At 45.8% G+C, this 21,811-nt stretch overlaps 1 protein-coding gene across 2 annotated transcripts in view; it reads left to right on the top strand.

The window, feature by feature from the left end:
- exoc6b (exocyst complex component 6B) overlaps positions 1-20,159 on the top strand; it is a 78,206-nt gene extending 58,047 nt beyond the window's left edge. The window contains exons 21-22 of one of the 2 annotated variants that reach the window (XM_030088072.1): positions 15,476-15,588; positions 17,792-20,159. In XM_030088072.1, coding sequence (XP_029943932.1) covers positions 15,476-15,588; positions 17,792-17,918 — 240 coding nt within the window. In that variant the 3' untranslated portion in view covers positions 17,919-20,159. Of the gene's footprint in view, positions 1-15,475; positions 15,589-15,966; positions 15,998-17,791 lie in introns of those variants that run through there. The other variant, XM_030088073.1, reaches the window with a different exon arrangement.
- Positions 20,160-21,811: the final 1,652 nt, after the last annotated feature.

The raw sequence follows: 21,811 nt of genomic DNA, 5'->3' as shown, positions 1-21,811 counted from the left end.
AAAGCAAAGACTTTGTGTTAGATGCAGCCGCAGGAACAAAAAAATTCTAAGATCGATAAGAAAGAATAGATAAGAAAAAGCTTTTATTCAATTTTTTCATATGTACAGTAATTTAGAGAAGCTTTGGTTCTTATTTGTTGAAAGTAACTGCAGCAAACACATTGTAGCAAGTTATGAAAATTGTAACATTTTGGGGGGATTTCCATCCGTTTCCATGGAGATGATGTCAGAGCATTATCAAAAAGTTTTGTTTCCATGGAGATTGTCAGAGCATTATCAAAAAAAAAAAAAAAAATCCATAGACACTTAAAAAAAAAAAAAGTTGCGTTTCCAGTGGCTCCGAGCATCAGTGTCGTGAAACCGTTCCCCCGAAAAAGCCAAAGTCGCCCGTTTTCACTTGAGAACATCGGTCTCACCATGGAGTCGTCGACCCTTCATAGGAGAACAAAACCTGATTTGAAAAGAGGAAATCAAACATTTTATTGCAACAATTTCTCACAATGAACAGAAGGAAAAACACTGGTTAGAGTTCCGAGCCAGAGACATTTAGTAGCTCCTGCTTTGTTTATGTGGGTTTCCAGTTCCTTTGTGCTTTGTTGAGCAACCTTCTCCCAGAAGAAGCAGAACAAGCAGCGAACCGCCCCAAAACAATCACATTTACTTTTGGTATTTTGACATTTCGGAGCGTACGTAATGTGTTTCTCTTCCCCCTCCTGCGCCGAAGCCGTGCTGACTCCAGACCTGCCGAAGAAGTAAACAAACCGCATGTTCGGGATTTCAGCAACACAATCAACAAACCAGCAGCTCGCCGCCAGGAAAACTCACACAGAGTTTTCAACAAAGCTGTCACTGTTAGTGTTTCAGACACTTTCTTGAAGCTGCGACAAGTTCCTAAAAAGTGCAGGCTGCTGGCGCTGTTGACTGAGCAGTATCAGGATATACTCTTTAATACCAAAATGTCTGGGGGTCATGCAGGATTACATGGTGTCGTAACAGAAAGCGTGTCGTAATCTACCAAAATGCCTGGCCTGGAGCCAGAGTACATGGTGTTAATCTACCTAAATACATGCTGTAATCCACCATAATACATGGAATAATGCCACAAATACTCTATCTAGTACCAAAATAAACATGGAGACGGAATATATGATATAATCTACAGGAATACATGGAAATCTAAATCTTGTAAATATGTGGTGTAATCTACTAAAATCGATGGTATATATATATATATATATATATATATATATATATATATATATATATATATATATATATATATATATATCCAGAATATATGATGTCATCTACCAAAATAGATGGTATATATCCAGAATATATGGTGTAATCTAACAAAACAGATGATGTAAATCCAGAATATTTGGTGTTCTCTACCAAAAATAGATGGTGTAAATGCAGAATATATGGTGTGATCTGCCAGAATGCGTCAATTAAACCTTGAAGATATGGTGCAACGTACCAACACAGATGGTGTCACTATACAATATATGGTGTAATCTACCAAAATGCATGATGTAAATACAGAACATATGATGTAATCTCCCAAAATACATAGAATAATGTCAGAATACATCATGTTGTCCCAGAATTAACAACAAGCAGAATATATGGTGTTGTACCACAATATGTGGTCTGAACAACTAACTCCAGTACTTGATGCTTGGTGGTCGACCAGAAAATGTGCTAAAATGCTTTAGTGAGTGATGTGACTGCCGAATATAATATCCTGGATGAAAACGTGGTGATTGTCTGAAACCGAGTGTGCGGTGCGGTGTCACAATCCGGAGTGTAATGATGTGTGGCGAAACACTCAAGCATGAGGAGCCAAGGCTGAAAACATGGCGTCCCACAACAATGCCCGCAATACTTGGTTAGAACCATCAAGTACAGCTCGACTTATTGATTCAGCGCTTTTCTTATGCACGCACGCGCACACACACACACACACACACACACACACACACACACACACACACACACAGAAACTTCCCCGTTGCCAGATTTCTTTTGATTTCTTGAAAAAGGCTGATTTAAAGTAACAAGCTTATCTGAGCTGTCAGCAGCTTTGTCCTGTTCTGTCCAATTGCTAAATAATTTGATGGAGCAGAAGTGTGTGTGTGTGTGTGTGTGTGTGTGTGTGTGTGTGTGTGTGTGTGTGTGTGTGTGTGTGTGTGTGTGTGTGTGTGTGTGTGTGTGTGTGTGTGTGTGTGTGTGTGTGTGTGTGTGTGTGTGTGTGTAGGCTGCCCTTTTCCACAGATTCTATCAATCTGTCTATATTTAGAACATCCAGAAGTCTGTGGTTACTTCAAACCTTTGGCTGGCCCTCCATTGTGTGTGTGTGTGTTGTGTGTTGTGTGTGTGTGTGTGTCATTGATTGGTCCCGGGTTCGTTCCTCCGGTTGACCACAGTCAGTCAAATTCCATCCATTCATCTATTCTCTCCTCTGTCTCTCTTTAACACAAAGTTTTTCTCTTTCTCTCCTCAGTCACATTTTCCATTAAATCCTCAATTTATTGAACTTTAATTCTCTCTCTTTTTTTTTTTTAGTCCTGCCACCACCAATTTTCTTCTTTCTTAGCAATGTTGACTCAACCTCATGGAGAATGCTACAGAAACAAAACTGGGTGTCGAAATGGCTGAATTTAGAAAAGATCCGCATATTTTTTTACTTATGTAACAGTGAAACGTCACTTGGAAAAAAATAAAATGAATAAATAGTTTGGACAGTCCAGCTTTTCCGGTACAGCTCCAAGGACACGATCAGTCATGTGCAACAGCTTCTTTTTAACAGAGCTGCGAGGAAGAAATGAAGCATTTTGCCAGCTGATAATAATATTCATGAAACAGAGTGGAGGAACAAACAGCAGGAGAAAATCCATCAGCAGAGCTTCGAATAGAGAATACCACACAAAGACTCAGCTGCTGAAAAGACTCTTGATGAAACAACTCCCCAAAATTCTTGACCGATCAAAGCTTTAGGCCATATTTACACAACTAGCACTACACTACTGATATATAAATATTGGAAATATTCAGTATGATCTTGAGGTTATGGCCGATATTGATACGAGAACACGATTCTTTGAAGATTTTTTGATGGAAAACTATGTGAACACTGAATATTTAAAAATAATTTCTTTATTTTCTTTATATAGAAAATGCTAAACAAATGTAATTGAACTGCAGTGTTAGTTTTAGGATAACTTTAAAACACTCATATACTTGAACAAACACAAGTCATCTGAACTTATATCTCTGAAATTCCTATATTAATATCAGAACCAAGACTGAACCTGTTTTAGTACATTTATCTCGGACCAGTCTTACTGATCGGTTTGGTACTCGTTTCCATGCTGACATATCGTTCAGCCTGACTGAAGCCATGTAGTTACCATGTTTGGCCACTGGTGGGAGCTGTTTGTATTTTGTCATGAAACCACAACAATTTGCTTTACACATGTAAAGACCACTGAGTTGGATTGTTAAAATGGTGACCGGCAACTGTAAAACTACCAGGACCAGGAGAATCTGGACTGGGAATCTTGACACTCTGGAGAAAAACATTGTTCTTATCGTCTTTCTACTAAACATGTGTACAACAGCTGTTTACTACGCCCGTGGAGGACCAGGAGCAGATTTTTCGCTTTCTACTGAAAGCGGTGACTGAGCGCGGGTGTTTTCAGGAAGTTGCATTTCCCCCCTTTTCTGTGGAAACGGAGTTGAAATGTTTTCAATAAGTTGCACTTTCCCCCCCGTTCCCACATAGTTGGGGCATTTTCAAAATGTTCCATCTTCTCTGGTTTCCATGGAGACGGAGTCTGAGCATTTTCAGGAAGTTGTTTTCATCTGCTTCCTTGGAGATGGCGCAATATTATCTTCATAAAGTTGCATTGTTCACGGTTTCCATGGAGACGGAGCCCAAACGTTCTCATGAAGTTGCATTGTCCCCCGTTTCCACGGAGACGGGTTTTTGCGTTTTCACCTTTAAAACACCGTAAATAAACAGGACCTCAAGACGTGTTTGTGGGGTGTCTGTGGCCCAGTGGATAGAGTGCCAATGTCCCATTCAGAATCATTGCAGGTTTGATTCCCCGTCTGTTCCGTTGTCGGAGTGTCCTTGAGCAAGACGCTGAACCCCAGACTGCCCCCAGTGGAAGGACTGAGCTCCACCAAATCCATTGCTCACTTATCCAAATGCCAACCTGGAGAGTTTCTATATTCTCTGAACTCTTCTTTCCTTCCACGCTCTGGTTCCTCTCCCTCCTCCTCCTCCTCCTTCCCTGGTTTCTCCTCCTCCTCTTCGCTCCTCGTAGCGTCGGTTTGGGCCCCGGCTCTCCGGCAGCGAGTCGATCCATCAGCGCAGCAGGAAAAGCGCACTTGGTTTGTTTGTCACTTCATTGTTCCTGCCGCGGCGCTCCGCCGGCCGCCGGCCTCCTCCCAGCCGTCCCGCCGCCGTGGAAAAGATGATGCACTCCTCCAGGAAGCCATCGCTCACAGTCAGATTCTGCCTCCGCGCTCTTGTTTACCCCCACGCTTCTTTATTTAGCAGCCGCTATCGACGGCATCGGGTTTCTCCTCCGGAGCGGCCCGGGAATGAGGAGAAATGGATTTTCTTCTCGGGCCGCCACTAAACTGGGGTTATGTCAGCGCGAATCACTTCCAGGAGTTTGGTCCAGACTTCTCCTCCAGCCGGGGTGACCTGAGAGTGACTCTGAGACCGATGATGATGATGACGATGATGATGGATGTTTTCGGCCTGAAGTGACACAGATACTCAGAATAGAACCTGATTCTCGCCGTGTTTGGTTCGTCCACCTGCTGCTGTTTTTTTGTTTAATCTAAACTCCATCTGGAGTCAGTTTTGTCTCCGTTTTTGAATTTACTGCGGAGCCGCCGCTGGCCGCGATCCGCGCCGTTCGCAGCTTTTCCACAGATATCGCGAGCAGAAGGCGTCACCGAGCCGCCGTCCCGACGGCTTTTACTTGCGTCCCGCCGATTATTTAAGGCTATTTTTCAAGCGCGTGATTTATAGAGTGTCTGCGTTGCGGAGGAGGAAGAGGACAGAGGTGAGGACGGGGACAGGAGCGAGACGGACGAGGTCAGAAAGATGAAGGAGGCAGAAGAATCTGCTGCTGTCACATTCCTGAGAGCTGTGGTCACACCAGGACATCTGTCTCTGTGTAGGTTCAGTAGGAGGACTGTTTACGACATCACAGATAAACGGGGTTGAATGGCGGCCAGCACACACACACACACACACACACACACACGCAGAACGCCACATCAGCAGCAGGTGGATCAGCAGCAGCAGCAGCAGGAGGATAAAAGTGAAGAGAAGAAAAGGAGGGAGCGATGAATGAGTCCAAAAGGAAGATGACAGGAGGAGGAAGGAGCGTCCTGGCCCGCTTCTGAACCCGCCGAGGACGAGCGAGGGGCGGGCGAAGCGAGGGGCGAGCGGGTGAAAGAGTGCAGTCAGGTGAAAGCGATAGGCCCGTCCGGGGTGGTCTCTCTCCTCGGGAGGCCGACGCTTCCCTTCAGCCGTCCGACCGCCAACGAATGGAGGAGCGCGGAGGGGTGAAAGAGCAGCGGACGGACATCTAAATGCTCGCCCGCCGCTCTATTGGACGGGGGAGAGACAGCGACACGTCCGCCGCTGCTGCACTGTGAGAACTTCTCAGCAGCGTGACTTAAAAGAGTTCAGCTGCACGGCAAAAACACCGACTTCAGCGGGTTGCAGAGCCGCTGTCTCTCCTGCTGACCGAGGCCCCGTTTCCATGACAGCGCCTCAAGTGACTGTGTTCCACTTTCAGAGAAGTTCAACTTTTTACAGGTTGACACAACATGATGTCCGTTTCCATGGAAACTGCAGAAATGTTGAAAACGGTGTAGTTAGCGTGTTGGGCCACTGGTTGGCGCTGTCGTTGAAACCACAGAGAACAGTACGCCGTGGCGTTTCAGAATAGTTTTCTCTGTTTCCACGGTGGTGGAATCAGAACATTTTCTAAAAGTTACACCTTTGGAGCAGTTTTCCAATAGTTGTTTTGTGAGCTGACACCAAAAAGAAATGAAATCTTGACTTGGAAAAGTTGCCAAAAGAGGAATGTGCACATATTTAATAAAGTAAACACTGAAGACGACAGCTAAAGGCGTGACGTTGCCAATCAACTGATACTTTTTGTCCACAGTGACTCGTAACTATTCACTTTAGCTGGAACATTGCTTCCAGTGTTACTATTTCGCTAAGCTCCTGTTTAACGAGGGAGGAGGTCTTTGTTAATCCTGACTTTAGCCTGTATCTTCAGTAGCTGTGATTAGCATTAGCCTGCTTGAGTGAAGGATAGCTTCCTGTTCTCGCTCTGCATGCTGGTAATCTGACAGAATTGCGACTGTCAGAAGTTTAAAGAAGGAAAAGTGATTCTTAAACTTCTCTTTCATTTTTTTTTTTCCCCTCTTTGTGTTTCATATTTCGTTGGAGCCGACTCGGTGAATTGCCTCATCTTAAAGGGAAAAAAAAAAAAAAAAAGAGAAATTCTGCTTCCTCCTGAAAGTGCGATTACAAGAAAGCTGATGTCTCATCAGAAACACACACACACACACTCAGATCAGAGTGGGTGCAGTGCGAGGTCAGTGGGATAAGTACCGGTGCCAGGGAGGGGTGAGAACGAGCCGTCCCTCCACCAAAAACATCCTTATCTGATATTTAAGACTCTCTCTCACACACGCACACACTTGTGTACTACAGAACGCCTCTGTCAAACTTCAGAATTCCCGTCATGTAACTTGAAGTCGCGCTTGCACACAAACATTTGCAGTAGTTTGTAATAGTGTGTGTGTGTATGTGTGTGCGCGTGTGTTTTTGCGTATGTGTGTGTTTCTCTCGGCCCCTGCTTCAACTTCCTGGCCCGTCTGTGGCCGGCCTTATCGCCGTGACAACAGGTCAGGCGGTGGTCACGGCAGCAGGAGTCTCCTGCCAGCTGATTGGACGGCTCGAGAGCGACCGCTCTCCCAACTTCCGACTGATGGTCAAGTAGCGGTCAGGGATCGGGGGAGGGGAGGGGAGGGGTCAAGGTGGCCCGAACCCACAGATACACACACACACACACACACACACACACACACACACACACACACACACACGTTATTAAAAAAGCTCCGAGTCATGTGAAGTTGCACAACAATCGGAGTGACTTGTGGATCGGTACAGTCGACCGGGTCGGGTCATTGTTTGAGCGTTATCAGCCGCGACCTCTCCGTCAGCTCGCCCCTCCCCCGAAACGACCTGCCTCTACACCCCTTCCTGTGTGTGTGTGTTTTTGTGTGTGTTTGCGGTCATCTCATGGTCAAGCCAAAAAAGTTGGGACGCTGCATCTCATGTTTTCTGGAACTTTGTCGCGCCGTTCGGAGCAGTCAGATCGGCGTCTTCAGGCTGTGACACTAAAACACACGTTTCCTTTGATTTTCCTCCAGATAAAAATAATCATTTGTCTTCAGCCATCAAATCTCTTAATTATCTGAGATGAAGAAAAAAGACATAGAACTCGATTTCTTCATCATTAATTGGATGTTCTTGGACCGATTCTTCTCCATCTAATCCTTTCTTTTTGCCTTCAGCATCATTTCCATCAGTCGTTTTTTGTCTTTTTTCACTCAATTCAAACTTTTTGGTTTTTGTTGTGATCAAAACTGATATGTTTCACTTTCCTTTTTTATCATTTTTGGTTCATTGCGTGTTTCTTGTTCCTTTGTAATCAATATTTAGTCTTCATGATACATTTTTTTGTCCTTTCTGCTCCTCGTTTCTGCTGATTTCTCTACAAAATGGCCTGTTTTTGTCCTGTACTGTCAGTTTTTGTGTCTTTTTATTCATTTATCTTCTGGCTTTTCTGTCTCTTGTGGATCATTTACCCTCTAGTGTCATGTTTGAGTGTGTTTCCCACACACTCTCTTTTGTTTTCTATTTGTTTCTTGAAATTTACCTGTTTACCACGAATAAAGCAGAGTGTGTTCCAGATTCATGATTTTCTGCAGCCTCACACACTGGGACCACTCTGAGTCAGTGTCGTGGTGGCGGAAGCTGAAACGCTGCTTATAAAGCAGAATGGAGGGGGCGGGGCTTATGGATCATCAGTTGGCTCAGATCAGGAAGTAAATTATCCGTCACACATTATCTGTGCAAATTAACTTTCAGTGTGTCCGAAACTGACACAAATTGCCCTTAAAGAGTCAAGAATGTGTTCATTTCGGAGCGATCGTCAGTTTCACCTGCTGATATTTTTCCCTGAATGGACCAGTCGTCCCAGAACTAACCTCTGGAAAGTGTCCGCACTCAATAGTCCGTTAAGAAAGGAGGAAACGCCGGCGGTCGAAGTGACCTTTTGGAAGTGTCTGAGTCTAAATTGAGCCGGCAGCGGAGCTAAAAGCCGCCCTGTTTGTTTTGGAGTGTTCCGTCTTTATTTGCTCCCAGCAGGCCCCTCTGACTTCAGCCCGCACTCGTTTATCGTCTCCCCGTTTCTCAGCTCGCTCCTTCTTCCTCCTCCGTAACATCCAGTTACCCTCCGCCTGACCTCCTCTTTCCCTTTTCTGCTGCAGTCCCGTAATATTTCCCCAATCATTCTTTTTGAGTTTTCTCTCGTTTACCTCCTCTCTCTCTTGTCCGTCCACCTCTCTCTCTCGCTCTCCCTCTCTCCGTCTGCGCAGTGTCTAATTGACAGCGGAGACCCCTGGTTGAACCACCAGCACTCTTCTATCGGTTTTGTTTTCTTTCTTTTCTTTTTTTTTAAACTCCGCACTCGTTCCATTTCAGCCCTCTCACTTCTTTTTTTTTTTTTTTTTTTTTTTTTAGCAGGTCGCACAACTTCCCTGTCACTGCTGGTGAAGAGCGAGAGAGGGAGGGAGGGAGAGGAAACAAAGTGAGGGAGAAGTCAGTACGTGAGGTAGCTCAGAGTTCAGAGACGCTCGGAAACATCCAGAAACGTTCAGAAATCCAGGCATGTCTCAACGTGTTCATAAATGATCAAACGTTGTCTTCAGACTCCACAGTCGTTCTATAGTTCCTGTCAGAGTGGTGCAGTGCTAATGCTAATGCTAACGACCGTTCAGACACGTCTCAGATTCTTCCACCGGTAACTTCCCATTTCGTCTACTGTGTATGTTTCACTACTTTTCCACAGGTTTTGCTGTAATACTATATTTTGACCCATTCTTACCCTTTTAAATACTAAACTTCAACACAAAACACCATTTTTTTTTTCAACATTTCACTTTATCTATCACAGTTCACATTGACAAATTGATCAATTCACTTTATCACAGTTTACATTGACAATTACAAATGCACAATGGAAAATTTACAAGCTCTTTTACAAGCCAGACAAGTGGCAGGCAGAGTCCACGAACTCAGAAATAGACAGTTTGCCAGCTACTTAAATCATTTTATTATCATGAATATACTAACTTTAAGAGTTATTAGCATTTTGGTGGTACAAAAATGCAGCAGACAAAAGCAGACAAAATAAAAAGCTGTTTCCGAAGGCCTATTTTAAGGTCATTTCTATGTCATGAACACATTAATAATATCTGAAATAAATAGCTGTTGTAGCAGTTTTCATAATAAATATCCTGTTTCTTAAATAACTTCCATAATTAATGTTATTTTGGTGGTCTAATGTTGAAGTTGACAAAAGTAGAAGAAATGGGAATGTTTGCCGAAAAGGTAGCAGACGAACTGGGAGTCGACGAAATGGGCGTTTCGGTGTGTAAACCCTTCTGCCACCGAGTCACCTGCTCAGTTTCATCTTCTCTGTTGTTATTCCACTAAACTCCTGCTTGCTGAGAGAAAGCATGAGCCCTAAATTACCTCAGTGGCTTTGAGAACCGTAGAGGAGCTGCTGTCTCTCTGCTGATCATTAAAAACACTCTATAACTTGAGGCGTTTGCACTTGGTTGCCATGGTTACTTCTTCACTAAAGCCCTCGCTGGAGGGTTGAATCAGTCTTTGAGTAACTCCTGACAGCAAAATGAAATTTCACTGCGAGTAACTTTGAGGAGTCCTGCAGTGAAGAGCAGCCGTGTTACTATTTCACTGAACTCTTGTTTACTGGAGGAGAACAAGCCTGGAGAATCCTGAAATTCGAGCAGCCGGCCCTCTCCGGCGCGGCGGTCGCCCTGCAAGGAGCGTGGCGTGCAGCTCGCGTTGCGTTGTGGTCGCTGGCGGCGGCGCTGCGGTCGCAGGAACCAGATTTACAAAGACGCGAGCGTTTGGTTTTGATTTGATTCCTGGCTCCGGCAGCGCCGGCCTAAAATTAGCTCCCCGTCGAGCGGCGATAAACATCCGAAGCTCGCCTCATTCCAGTCATAGCTGAAGACGCGGGAGCAGAACCAGCAGGCTCACCATGTGGAGTTTCCAGGAAAATGAAAGTCGGGGCTGTTTGAGCTCACAGAGTCGGTAGCTTATCGGTGTCGGCCGATAACCTTTTGACCTCTTGTTTTCAGGGGTCGGCAGGCGGCCGAAGGGTTAAGTGGAACGTCTGTTTTCCTGCAGTTCGTCCGTCACGTTGTGTTTTGGGTCGGAGACACTCGCGTCCCAGCTGGGCTTTCTCACTTCGGATAGAATTCACCGAGTGAAGGAAGGAGGGGTCGGTTCAGTAAAACACACATTTTCATATCCGTCACTGTTTTATCTGTTTGAATCAGCGGCTCCATCAGGACAACGCGTCCATCACTGTTCCTTCAAGAGGATTTTTGGCGATCCATCCTAAAGCTTTTTGTTAGACCCAAACCTTCTTGATCTCATTGAGACATCATTAATTTTCTGTTCCTCTTTGACCTTTTAGAAGCCTCCTGACTTTCCGAGCGTGAAGTCTTTCAGAGCGAGACTCTTTGGCGTTAATCTGAGAGGAAGCAGCTGAGGGACGGCAGACCGCCGGTGTTGTTTTTCCCAGGATGCGAGTCAAACCCTGGTTATCTCCTCTGAGAAAGCTCAGCCCCGGCCGGAGCGACAGGTGTTGACAGACAGGTGTGGAGACGCCCCGTCCTCCTCGGACCGCTTCGCTTTCTTCTCCCGGGTTTGACCTTAAACACACTCCCAGCCGACAGGCAGAAGAAAACATGAGTGACGGGTGTCTGCGTCCGTCTGCGACCTCTGAACCCCGGAGTTAAGTGGGGATTTAGCGATGGAGGGAGGGAGGAGACGGCCGATGACAGACGAGCGTCAGAGAAAGTGGTGTTTTTCAGCTGTGGAGCGCTTTCTCTGCTTTTAACTGGAGGTCAAACGTCTGGATTGAAAATGTCAAAAACAGTTCGGTTTCTGCTCATTTGATTCTCACTGACACATGGACTCTGATTTACCCTCCAGTCCGAGTCGGGTCCACTTTCCCTCCCAATTCTCACAGTTTGGTTTAGTTTTCACGCCTTCATTTGGTTTGATTTGCTTTTTTTCGGACAAAACCATAAGTACCGCCCCAGAAGCCGGCTCGCAGCCAGCCACCAATAACCAAGATATACTCTTCTGATCATCGATCAATGAGCGACTCCTGCTTCTTCTGACTCAATATCAGCTTAAAGCTAAAGGTTCGAACTCGTCCTGGTCTCAGTACATCTCAGTAAAATGTATGAAGAGTAGAAAACGAGTGAAGGAAGAGGGGGAAAGCGATAAAGTTTAAAAAAAAAAAGAGAGGAAGGTGAAAAGGTAAGAAAATTGCAGAACGGAGCGAAGCTGGAGGGTAGAGTGGAGGTGATGGAGAGCAGCGAGGAGGGGAGTGAGGGATGAGGGGAGGTGAAGGAGCCATCAGCAGCCAGAAAAACGAGGCAAAACACAAACAAGGAGAAGTTTAGAGGCGACGCATGGCTCCTCTCTCTCCCTCCGCTCGTCCCCCCCCCCCAGAAGAATCGGAGGAAGCAATAATGTGGGCGAGCGAGGAGACGGCAGCGATAGCGGCGGAGAGGGGAGGGGGGGGGGGGAGGTCACGGCGAGGTGAGCGAGGGGGAGCGAGACGGAGGGAGGAGTTCAGCGGGAGGTGAAGAGAGAGAGACCTGCCGCCGACCAGTTTGACTGAGTGTGTGTGTGCGGAGGGTGAACGCTGGGTCAGGTGTGTGTGGACCTGCCGGCTCGTGTGTGGCTGGTTCTTTTTGGAACGCTTTCCCTTTTTCCCTCCTCCTCTTCTCCTTCTTCATCTCTTTTCCAATAAAGCCGGTCTTATCTCTCCATCCTGTCCTCCCTCCTCGCTGATCTCCTCCTACCGTTTGAACCACGCCGATGCGTTCCGGTTGTCTGGGAACTCGGAGTTTTCCCGCTTTTACCTGTAAATCTGTCCTCGTTTGCTCTTTTTCTCTCTGTGAACCACGTTCAGAGTCTCAGTTCAGTCCTGGAGGAGTTAAAAACTGAAGCGCTCTGTGAACGATTCGGTTTTGTTTATATCGTAAATTCATGACATTTCCACCGAGAACAAACAGTGAAATCCCACAGAAGCAACAGTGGAGAGGAATGAAAAACAGGCTGAGATCAGTGGATTAATCCGCCCGCTGCAGACCTGATGAAATCAGACACTTCAGATGGGATCAGAGAGGAGGGAGCGCCGACCGAAGGGTGAAACGTAACGGCCATGTCTGAATGTCAATAAACAGTCTTGACGTCCCGCTAACGCAGAAGTTTTGTCACATTTTGGATCCGTTTACATGACAACAGTGAAAACACCACTTTTTGGAAACGCTGCTGCTGGTCCTGTTCACCACGGCCCTGCTAAACTGTTCTTCACACGCTTAGTGGACATGAAAACTGTTTCTTTTTCAAAATGTTGTAGTTGTTTCCAGATGAAACGTTGCCATGGAAACGAGGCAGGCCTACAGCAGTTTAACTAGACCAGGGTTCTGCAGCCTTTATGACCAAAAGAGCCTTTTCTGTGACTTTCAGCCAGTCGCTTTGAGGCTCCAAAACACATTGAACCTTTAAAATGAGGCGAATGTCAGCTCAGGAAGTTTGATGTACATAGAAAAGCTATATGTTATGATGCATTTATGAAGTGAGGGTACAGAATACTGAACATTTTATGAAATTTTAATAATTTTTTACTTGCTTTTAACAGTTTTGCTCCAATTTTCATGAATTTTTTATTGACAATTTCCAAAATTTTATTAGTTTTAACCATTTTACCTCCTTTTTTCCCAACCATCTTTATGTTCTTCTTTTAGAAATTCTCAACATTTCGCGTTTTTTAAGCCGTTCTGTCACTTTTTTCCCCATTTCTTGTGGTTTTTGGCTTTATTTTTTCCTAATTTTGCTTGTACCTTTATTTGATTCCCTTTTGAACCAAGAGTGATGAATCTTTTCAAATAGTACTGTGGGGTGTCACTATAATAGAAATGAGTTTAATGTTAATTCATGTTTCATGTTGTGAAAATTTAGTCCTGCTTTTCAGCCGATCACAGATATTCGTTTCAAAATTCATGAAAAGAGATGCAGCAGAAGTGTAAAAACTCTCCTATGTTGTGGAGTTTTTGGATAAAGTCTGTTACTGTGATACTGTGCACTTGTTGCAAACTGCAAAGCATTCTGGGATTGATCCACTGTAAGCAATCTTCCCACATCTCGATGTTCCAGTCACTTTATTCAGTCTTCATGTAAACACGTCAGTCTGATCCTCTAATTGGAAACGATCCAGTCTGATCGACACAAAGAGACGCCGTGTAGCTAGCGCTAGCGGTGGAGACGGGGACGCCGTCGTGACGGTGACACCCTGACCGACACGGTTGGTGGAGGAGCGAAACGACACGTCCTCGCGGCGGCGCGGCCCGCGAGCGCACGTTTCTCCCACGCCGCCGCAGGATCTGGCCTCTTTATGTAAGTGGCTTTCGCCCGGCCGCGTACCTGTTTGTTTATACGGGAGGATTAGCGGGTCGAACCGCGGCCGCGCGAGGGTGAAGCGGAGGACAAAGGAGAGCGAGCAGTGAAAGGAGCGCCGGGAGGAAGGAAAGGAGGAGGAGAGCGCGGCGATAGCGGAGCGAAGGAGGGAGGAAAGGAAGGGAAGCCGAAGGAACCTGCAAATATTTAGGACGTTTCCTGTTTTCAGGAATAACTCCGGGGAGGTGAAGTCAGGTAGAGGTCGCGACCCCTCGACTCCGCCGTGAACCCGTCACACCTGCAGGAGAAGCACACGTCCAGTTGTTGTTAAGTGTTTTATTGATTCGGCTCCATCAACTGGAACAATGGGAGATAAAAATAAAATAAGAAAAACTTTCCTGTTTGGTCTCATTAAGTTAAATTTATGTTTGTTTTTCTTAAGAAATAATCTGCTGCTGTTTTTCCTCCGTGAGTCGAACTCTTATTTTTCCCATGAGTCCTTCCAAATATGATGGAAATAACAACCTTTAAGAACCCAGACTGTCCTGTTTGGATATTATTTCTTCCGCTCACTGTTTTTCAGAGCTATAAAACCTGCTTCAGATCGCCTTCACTCGTACATTTTGACAGTTTGATTCCATGTTTTTGTTTTGCTTTTAGTTTTTGTACTTTGAATAACCGTTATATTAAAAAAAAATGTTTAGAACATCCATATTTAGTCATTAAAATAATTGTAATGGTTTCACTTAATAATTTAAAATCAAAATAGTGAATAAAGAGATGCCATTATTTTGAAAAACCTCCCAGACAGCTGACTCTGGCCTCCTTTAGATTGACGTTAATTAAATGAACACGTTCACACTCGGCTCCACCTCCACACACGGTCCGACGGGGGATCGGACCGTCAACCCAGACTTTAAATACCTCCGTCTTATCGAGCCATCTCTCGCTGCCCTTCCTCGCCCCTCGTCCTCCTCTCCGTCTTCGCTCCCTTTCATTTTCTCTCTCTTCCTTCCACACATGTGGTTTTGCTCTCCACCCTCCTCCTCCTCCTCTTCTCTCATCCCTCGCTCACATATGGTTTCTCTCTCTGGATCTGTGTGTGTTTGGTGTTACCCAGAGTTCACTGGGGCTCCCCGCTCGTGTGTGTGTGTGTGTGTGTGTGTGTGTGTGAGGTGGAGTTCAGCAGGTTATGCAACACTTTGAAATGTGGTCCATTTTCAGGAGAAGAAAGTACACTTCTCCTCCTCTTGTTTCAGGCTTCTCTCCTCCGTCTTTGGCTCTTTTCTCCGTTTACACAACATTTTCAAATGAAAACTGAAAACTCTCGCTGGGTTTCGGTTCCCCGTTCACTCGACAACGGAGCTTTCCAAAATCTCGCCTGGCTTCATGACAATCAACTCGTGGCCCAACATGCTAACTGCATGGTTTCCTGTGTTTCCGTGTAAACGGACATCGTTTTGAAAACGTTCTCCTCAGGTTTCTAAAACAGAAACCATGCATCCTTACCTGAAACGTTGTCATGGAAACCAGTGAACCTGTGTGTGTGTGTGAGTTTGTCTTCACTGTGATGTGCAGCAGCAGGTTTTCATGAGTCCGTCTCTCCGTCTCTCCCTCCAGCTGCTGGATCTGTTCACTCAGTGGGATTGGTCGACCTACCTGGCCGACTACGGGAAACCCAGCTGCAAATACCTGAGAGTCAACCCCAACACGGCACTGACGCTGCTGGAGAAGTGAGTGTTCGCTCGCTCATTCAGTCATTCATTCATTCATTCATTCATTCATTCATTCATTCATTCTATTCACAGTCACTCTCACGTTGCACTTTTCAAATTCCTCAGATTTGTGGCTTCACCCCTTTTTTTTTTATCCTATTTCTTTTGGATTTTGATCCTAGAAAAAATACAGTTTTTCATTTTTTTTAATTCTGTTTGAATGAAAAAAAAATTCAATTAATTTTATATCTTTTTTCTAAATTTGGCTGACATTGACCAAACCTCTGTTTATCGTAATGCTTCGCTTGATTTGATCCAGTCCTTCAGATTTCTTGAACCTTCTTCATTTCCGTCTCAGCTGCTGTTTTCTTTTTCCTGTCCGTCGTGTTTTCCCAGGTTACTGAAGCCGTGAGTATCCTGCTGCGCAGTGTGTGTGTGTGAGTGTGTGTGTTTCAGGCATGTGTGAAGGCCACAGTGTAGATTTAACAAAAAGAACCAACCTTGAACATTACGGGTGTTTATAGCCACAGTAGTATTGATCAATACTGCCGTAACGACATCAGTGTTTCTTGTCATGATATCGATGTCGGTTGTCGTGACGATGCAGATCACTGCTCCTCTGGTGCTGCACTTCACCTCCATGTTCATCACAATCCACAACGGTGAACTTTTTAGCAGTACGATACCAAAGTTAACCAACTCAGCAGAGCAATAGTATTGATTATTACTGCCAAAATGATAAGTATGCTTACATTACATTTATATCAGAATCGGTTGCCATGACGACGCCACGATGATCGTGACTTTAATTGCTGTTACGTTATTGATCACCGCCGCTGTGCTGGTTATTATTATTTGTACACCAAAAAAAATCACAGATTATTATCGCTGCCGTAACACTGACGTTAGCAATGTTTATCACCAAATGACGATTATCATCATTAAAGGTGGAATACAACATTTTCTCGAAAAGACGAAGCCCCACGTCTGTTACTCACTTTTTGAACAACGCGCATGCGCCAGACCATCCGCCCGGCTCTCCTGCTTCTCCCAGAAAACGCGGAAGTGTACGAGCGCGATCTCCTCTTCTCCGGCGTGCACGGCTCTGTACAGTTTCTGCGATCCGCCTCGCTCATAAATAAAGCTTTTTTTTTCCGAAACAGCTACAGTTTCATTATGTCAGACTCGCCATCGGTAATTACGAGCTCAGAAGCTCACCGGCTACATAAACACTCTGAATGCGCATGCGCAAAAGGGAGAAGCTGATTGGGCGCAAGCGCGGAGAACCGCCTTACGAAAGCAGCTCGTCAGAATGATTGACAAACAGACCCATCAGTTATTTAGGTGATCCACCCGGAAATCAAAATGTTGTATTAAACCTTTAATTATTAATAACACAAAGTCAACCATTCAGACCATAAGAGATTGTTAGTGCTGCAGCAGTACCATTGGTAGCCATGGTAACGGTAATTACACCAACTTTACTGATTATTATCATTTCTGCTGTAACTATGGTAACTACCAGGACGACCTGGATTGTCATCGGTGTGACGGCGATGCTCGTCACTGTCATTGTACCGATGATTATCATTGTTTGTTTAATCGATCGGTTTACTGATTAGTGCTTCTGCGATGTAAGGAAGACGCCATCGTCTCGCCACTCTAGTTCGCGGTTGGCAGCTGCATGATGGGAGTGAGTGATGTTGTTGGTCGGCCTTTAATTTCATACAGACTGATCACAAGATTATTGACAGCATGAACGCCGGAAACATCTAATCAGACTGTTTTTTTTTTCCCCTACTAATAGACACAACAAAACAATGAAAACACACAAACTGTTAGGGTCTCATGAACACACACACACACACACACACACACACACACACACACACACACACACACACAGCCATGTGATCTCAGACATAGCTCAGCGGCGTACCTCCAGACAGCCCCAGGCCTGGTGGTCTCTCCTTACCCAGACGGAAGCAGCCCTGCTGGGGCTTGTCTGGTCTGCTGGGCCCCTAAAGCTCCTGGAAGTCTGCCACACTCCAGAACAAAACACCGGCGCACATGACTGTCCTTCTGCACAGGCGGCACGTCGCCCGGCATGTTTTTTTTGTAGAATTCTTGCGGTTTCCTGCACTAACGGGAGCGTCTGGCCGGTGTGACTCCTTCCCTCCGGACAGTCGTCTCCTAACACGTCCTCCGTCTCCGTCTCCAGGATGAAGGAGACCAGCAAGAAGAACAACGTCTTCGCCCAGTTCAGGAAGACCGACCGAGACCGGCAGAAGCTGATCGACACCATCATCAAGCAGCTCCGCAACCTCATCGCGCAGCACCAGACCTGAAAACCAGCCGCCGTCCAACCAGCCGCCGCCGCCGCCGCCGCGGCCGACACGGCCGACACGTACCTATGCACCTTAACCAACTCCACCCACCTGAGCCTGGACCAAGCTCCCTGGATCACCGGGTCGGTTCCGGATAACCGCTCAGTCTGCAGCCTGAAAAAGATCAGATCCAACCAGAGAACAGCCGGTGGTTTTTCTCCAGTTCTCTTCCGACAAAAAGACCAAAACTCCCCGAAGACGGCGTCTTTCAAATCTCCACACTGGTTTAAAACACTGCAGTGTGCCGAGCGTCGTCCTCTGAGGCTCCATAAACTGCTCCTACGTGCAAAAATCCAACGTTTTGGTCAATTACTCCAGAATATAGATCCAACAAATGTAATTTTCTTATTTTTTTTAATAAGAATAACAACAGATGGTTCAGCTTCATTCTAATCTGAAATCTACCTTTATATACAAATACACCATTTACACCTAAATTATACTAATAAAAACCAACACGCAGGTGAGTTTTGGTCTTTTGTTGAATTTCTAAACAAAATTTTCATCTCTTTCAATGAGAACTCGTGAATTATTCACCAAGAGACGACTGAACTGTGAGACTCCTGATGTTCTAGAGCAGTCTGCGTTCGCTGGAAGGCCGTCAGAAGTCGCGCTGCTGTCCTGAGAGGTTGTTGCTGGACGCCGTCCGGGCCTCTAACCTCGCCATTCGTCTTCCTGCGCGAGTCTTGAACTCGTGTTTTCGTGCCATCTTTCCTCCGGTAGCCGCCGTCTCGCCTCTTATTCGTTTTTTTTTTTTAACACAAGTTGAATGTACGTCGTCTTGTTTTGTTGGCGGAACAGCCGGAAAGCACTGAGATCAAATCGGTGGCGTCAGAAAAACTGAATGTTACTGCGAACGCGACGTGGCGGCCCGTTTTCCCCCCCCGAACACACAACCTGCTGAACACTTGAATGTTGGAGGGGGATGACGCTCAGATCTGGCAACCTCAGGAGGGAGGAGGAGGAGGAGGAGGGGGAGGGGGCCGCCCAAGCTTCGGATCGTCATCACGTCTGAATTACTGGGTCTTAAAAAAGGGGGATAAACTTCCAACCTGGCAACCGCTCCGAAGCCTCCTGTATTAAAGTGTATAGAAAGTGTCGTACTAACGCCGAGCACACGCTGCTGCGTCTTCCATCAACTTGAGCTGAGCTGTATAAGTGTTCGACATTTAAAAAAAAAAAAAAAAACACTTTGTTTTCTAACAGAAGCACAACATTTAAGACTTTCTTCTCAAACTAACGTCTTCCTTTGGTTTCTTCCACTCGGGTGCAATAATCGCAGCGTTCCGTCTGCATGGTGTCCTAAAAGGGATTCAATCGTAGGGAAATTCCTTCATTTTGTGTCATTTCAGCAAGTTTGTTTTTTTAATTTTCCATTATTGTTTTTTAGATGTGTCTAGTTTTCACCACGTTAGAAAGGGAACGGGGCCGTCGCTGTTGAATGTGCCTTTGCTGTATTTTGTCCTGCCAATAAAGCAGCAGCAGCAGCTCCGCGGCGTTCGGACTCTGGGCAGAACTCATTCGCAGCGTCCAGCAGCCTGGACAGATTACTAAAGTTCACACTTCGTGGAACTTGCTGGAATTCCCAGTTGATGACAGGAAATGGCGAGCAAGTTAGCATGGCAAGCGCAAGGACAGGAAGGCTGCTGCTTCCTGTGCTAAGCTAACACACTTCAGCTAGGTTTTCAATAGGTTTTGATTTTCAAAAGAGCACATATAGCAAAGGTTAGTTTGTTTTAGCACTTTATACGGATAAAAAAAAAAGTTTTCTCAGAGGTAGCTAACTACATGCGCTATGCTAATAGTCTGGCTAATGTTTTCCTATAAATGTCGCCAATGAGATTAATAATTTCTCATGAAGTTGAGTGAAAGAATTAAGTTTCCCAATTCGCCAGCGCTTTAGAATAACATCTGTCTTGTTCCATTAGCTTGACAGCTACATGTTAGCATTATGCTAATTCCAGCGGGAGTTGTTCGAGTTTCAGTGTCCTTGACTTTGACCTTTAACCTGTCCAGAGTCCCTACACTGCAGCTGCTGCTGCTCAGGGTTTGTTTTTGTGGGGGGGGGGGTTGATGTTTTGTTGTCATGGCGACAGAAGCACTGCTCACACTATTGTATTAAACCACTAATGAATGAAACAAATACTAATAAAGTTGACAAACGCCAACAGACGAATATGGAATAAAAGGAAAGTATCAGCAGCGGCTTGTTTTCCGAGTTTTCTTCCAACTCTTAAAGCTTCTCCTTCTGTGTTTACTCGCGGTGTTTTCTTCTCCTTCACGCTTCAATGAGGCTGAACTGGTAGAGACGGTCCGTCCTGCTTCATGTCAGCGCTGTCTTTAGGCCGCTTTGTTTTGGTTACTGATCAGTTGCCGGGTTTCTGAGAACTCTGCTGACGGGTCGATGAGGTTACCGTGAGCAGATCTGGGATCAGTTCACGAAGATGAAAAGCAGCATCTTCAGGTCGAATTCAGTGAAGACGGATCAGACGGATCAGACGGAACCGACGGTACGGGGAACCTTTCAACCTTCCAGACAGTAAAACAGTAAAACAAAGCCGGTAGGATGGTAGGAAGGAAACACATTAAAAGGAGGATCAACGATTAAAGGGAACACATGTCAACAGTCATCTTTTGGAAAGTTTGATAAAGTCAGCAGTCCTCAGATGAGCCTGACGCACAGATTTATTAATTTTAGCTACTTAGTGTAACAGGTCATTCACTGATAAACAGAGCTGTGTGTCGTCTGTATCGTCGTGACAAGAGATCTATGAGCCACAGGAAGCGTCTCAGTGTTAAATAGCAGAGGACCGAGGACGGAGCCTTGAGGAACTCCGCCTGCCGGAAATCAATACATCGACAAGTGTCTAATTCTGTCTGATCAGGTTTTTTAGGAAGCTGATTTAGTTAGTAGAGAGTCCGAATGATGACATTTCTGACTTCATCTGTTGGAGTAATTTGAGTTAATAAGCTTCAAATACTCTTGGACTCGGCGGTGGAGCAGTTTGGGCAGCAGCTCATCTTCCTCCTCTCATCTTCGTCGCTCCCTCCTTCCTCTGCCGTCCTCGCTCGCTCTCTCTCTGTCTCTCTCGGAGTGCTGGCAGCTGCAGCATGCGAGCGTTATCTGGTCATCGCCGCGGCGACGGCCGCCCCGTCTCAGGCGTGTGAGCAGAAGCAGATCGCCGGTTCGAGCACGCGCCGGGCTCGGCGGCTCCCATAAACCCATCCTCGCGTTTCCTCCGGCGTCTTCTGTCTTCTCTAGAGGAGCCAGAACGTGCCGGGAGGCCGCCGGAGAGCAGCTGGATGGGGTCAGATTTACGGCCCTGTGTACAGAACGGCCTTTCTGAAGAGCTACTGGGAGAACGGGCCGTAAATCTGGCTCAAGGAGTCCGAGGCGCTCTTCTGGCGCAGCTTCTCTCAGTCCAGCCAACACTTCTGTGAATCTTTCTTCAGCTTCTGTTTGCTGTTTCTTCGCTCCTTGACCAACAGAGGTGAAAGGTCACTGGGCTCAGCCGAGGTCACATGACCCTTCGGTTACACCAGATGAGAGCCGGATATGGAAACAGGAAGTGCTCGTCAGACACGCAGCAATAACTTCCTGCTGATCCAGAAGGACAGAGATCAGTGGGAGAAAGTTCCTGAGCTTCACACTTCACACACTTTCTGGAGTTCCTCAAGGCTCCGTCCTCGGTCCGCTTGAGATCTATAAAAATGGAGGACAGACAGAATTTTAATTTGTTCTCATACAAATACAAGAGAATTCAGTGATCTGTGGCTTTTAAAAGGTCATGTAAAGGTCAGATGAGGAGCTGGTTTAGAGTTCAACTTGTCGTGTTTTAAACTTTTCAAAAAAA

Source organism: Salarias fasciatus, chromosome 3 (genome assembly GCF_902148845.1).
Source record: "Salarias fasciatus chromosome 3, fSalaFa1.1, whole genome shotgun sequence".
Classification (NCBI taxonomy): domain Eukaryota; kingdom Metazoa; phylum Chordata; class Actinopteri; order Blenniiformes; family Blenniidae; genus Salarias; species Salarias fasciatus.
Note: the sequence above shows the minus strand (reverse complement) of the source record. Positions and strands in the feature narration are given on the sequence as shown.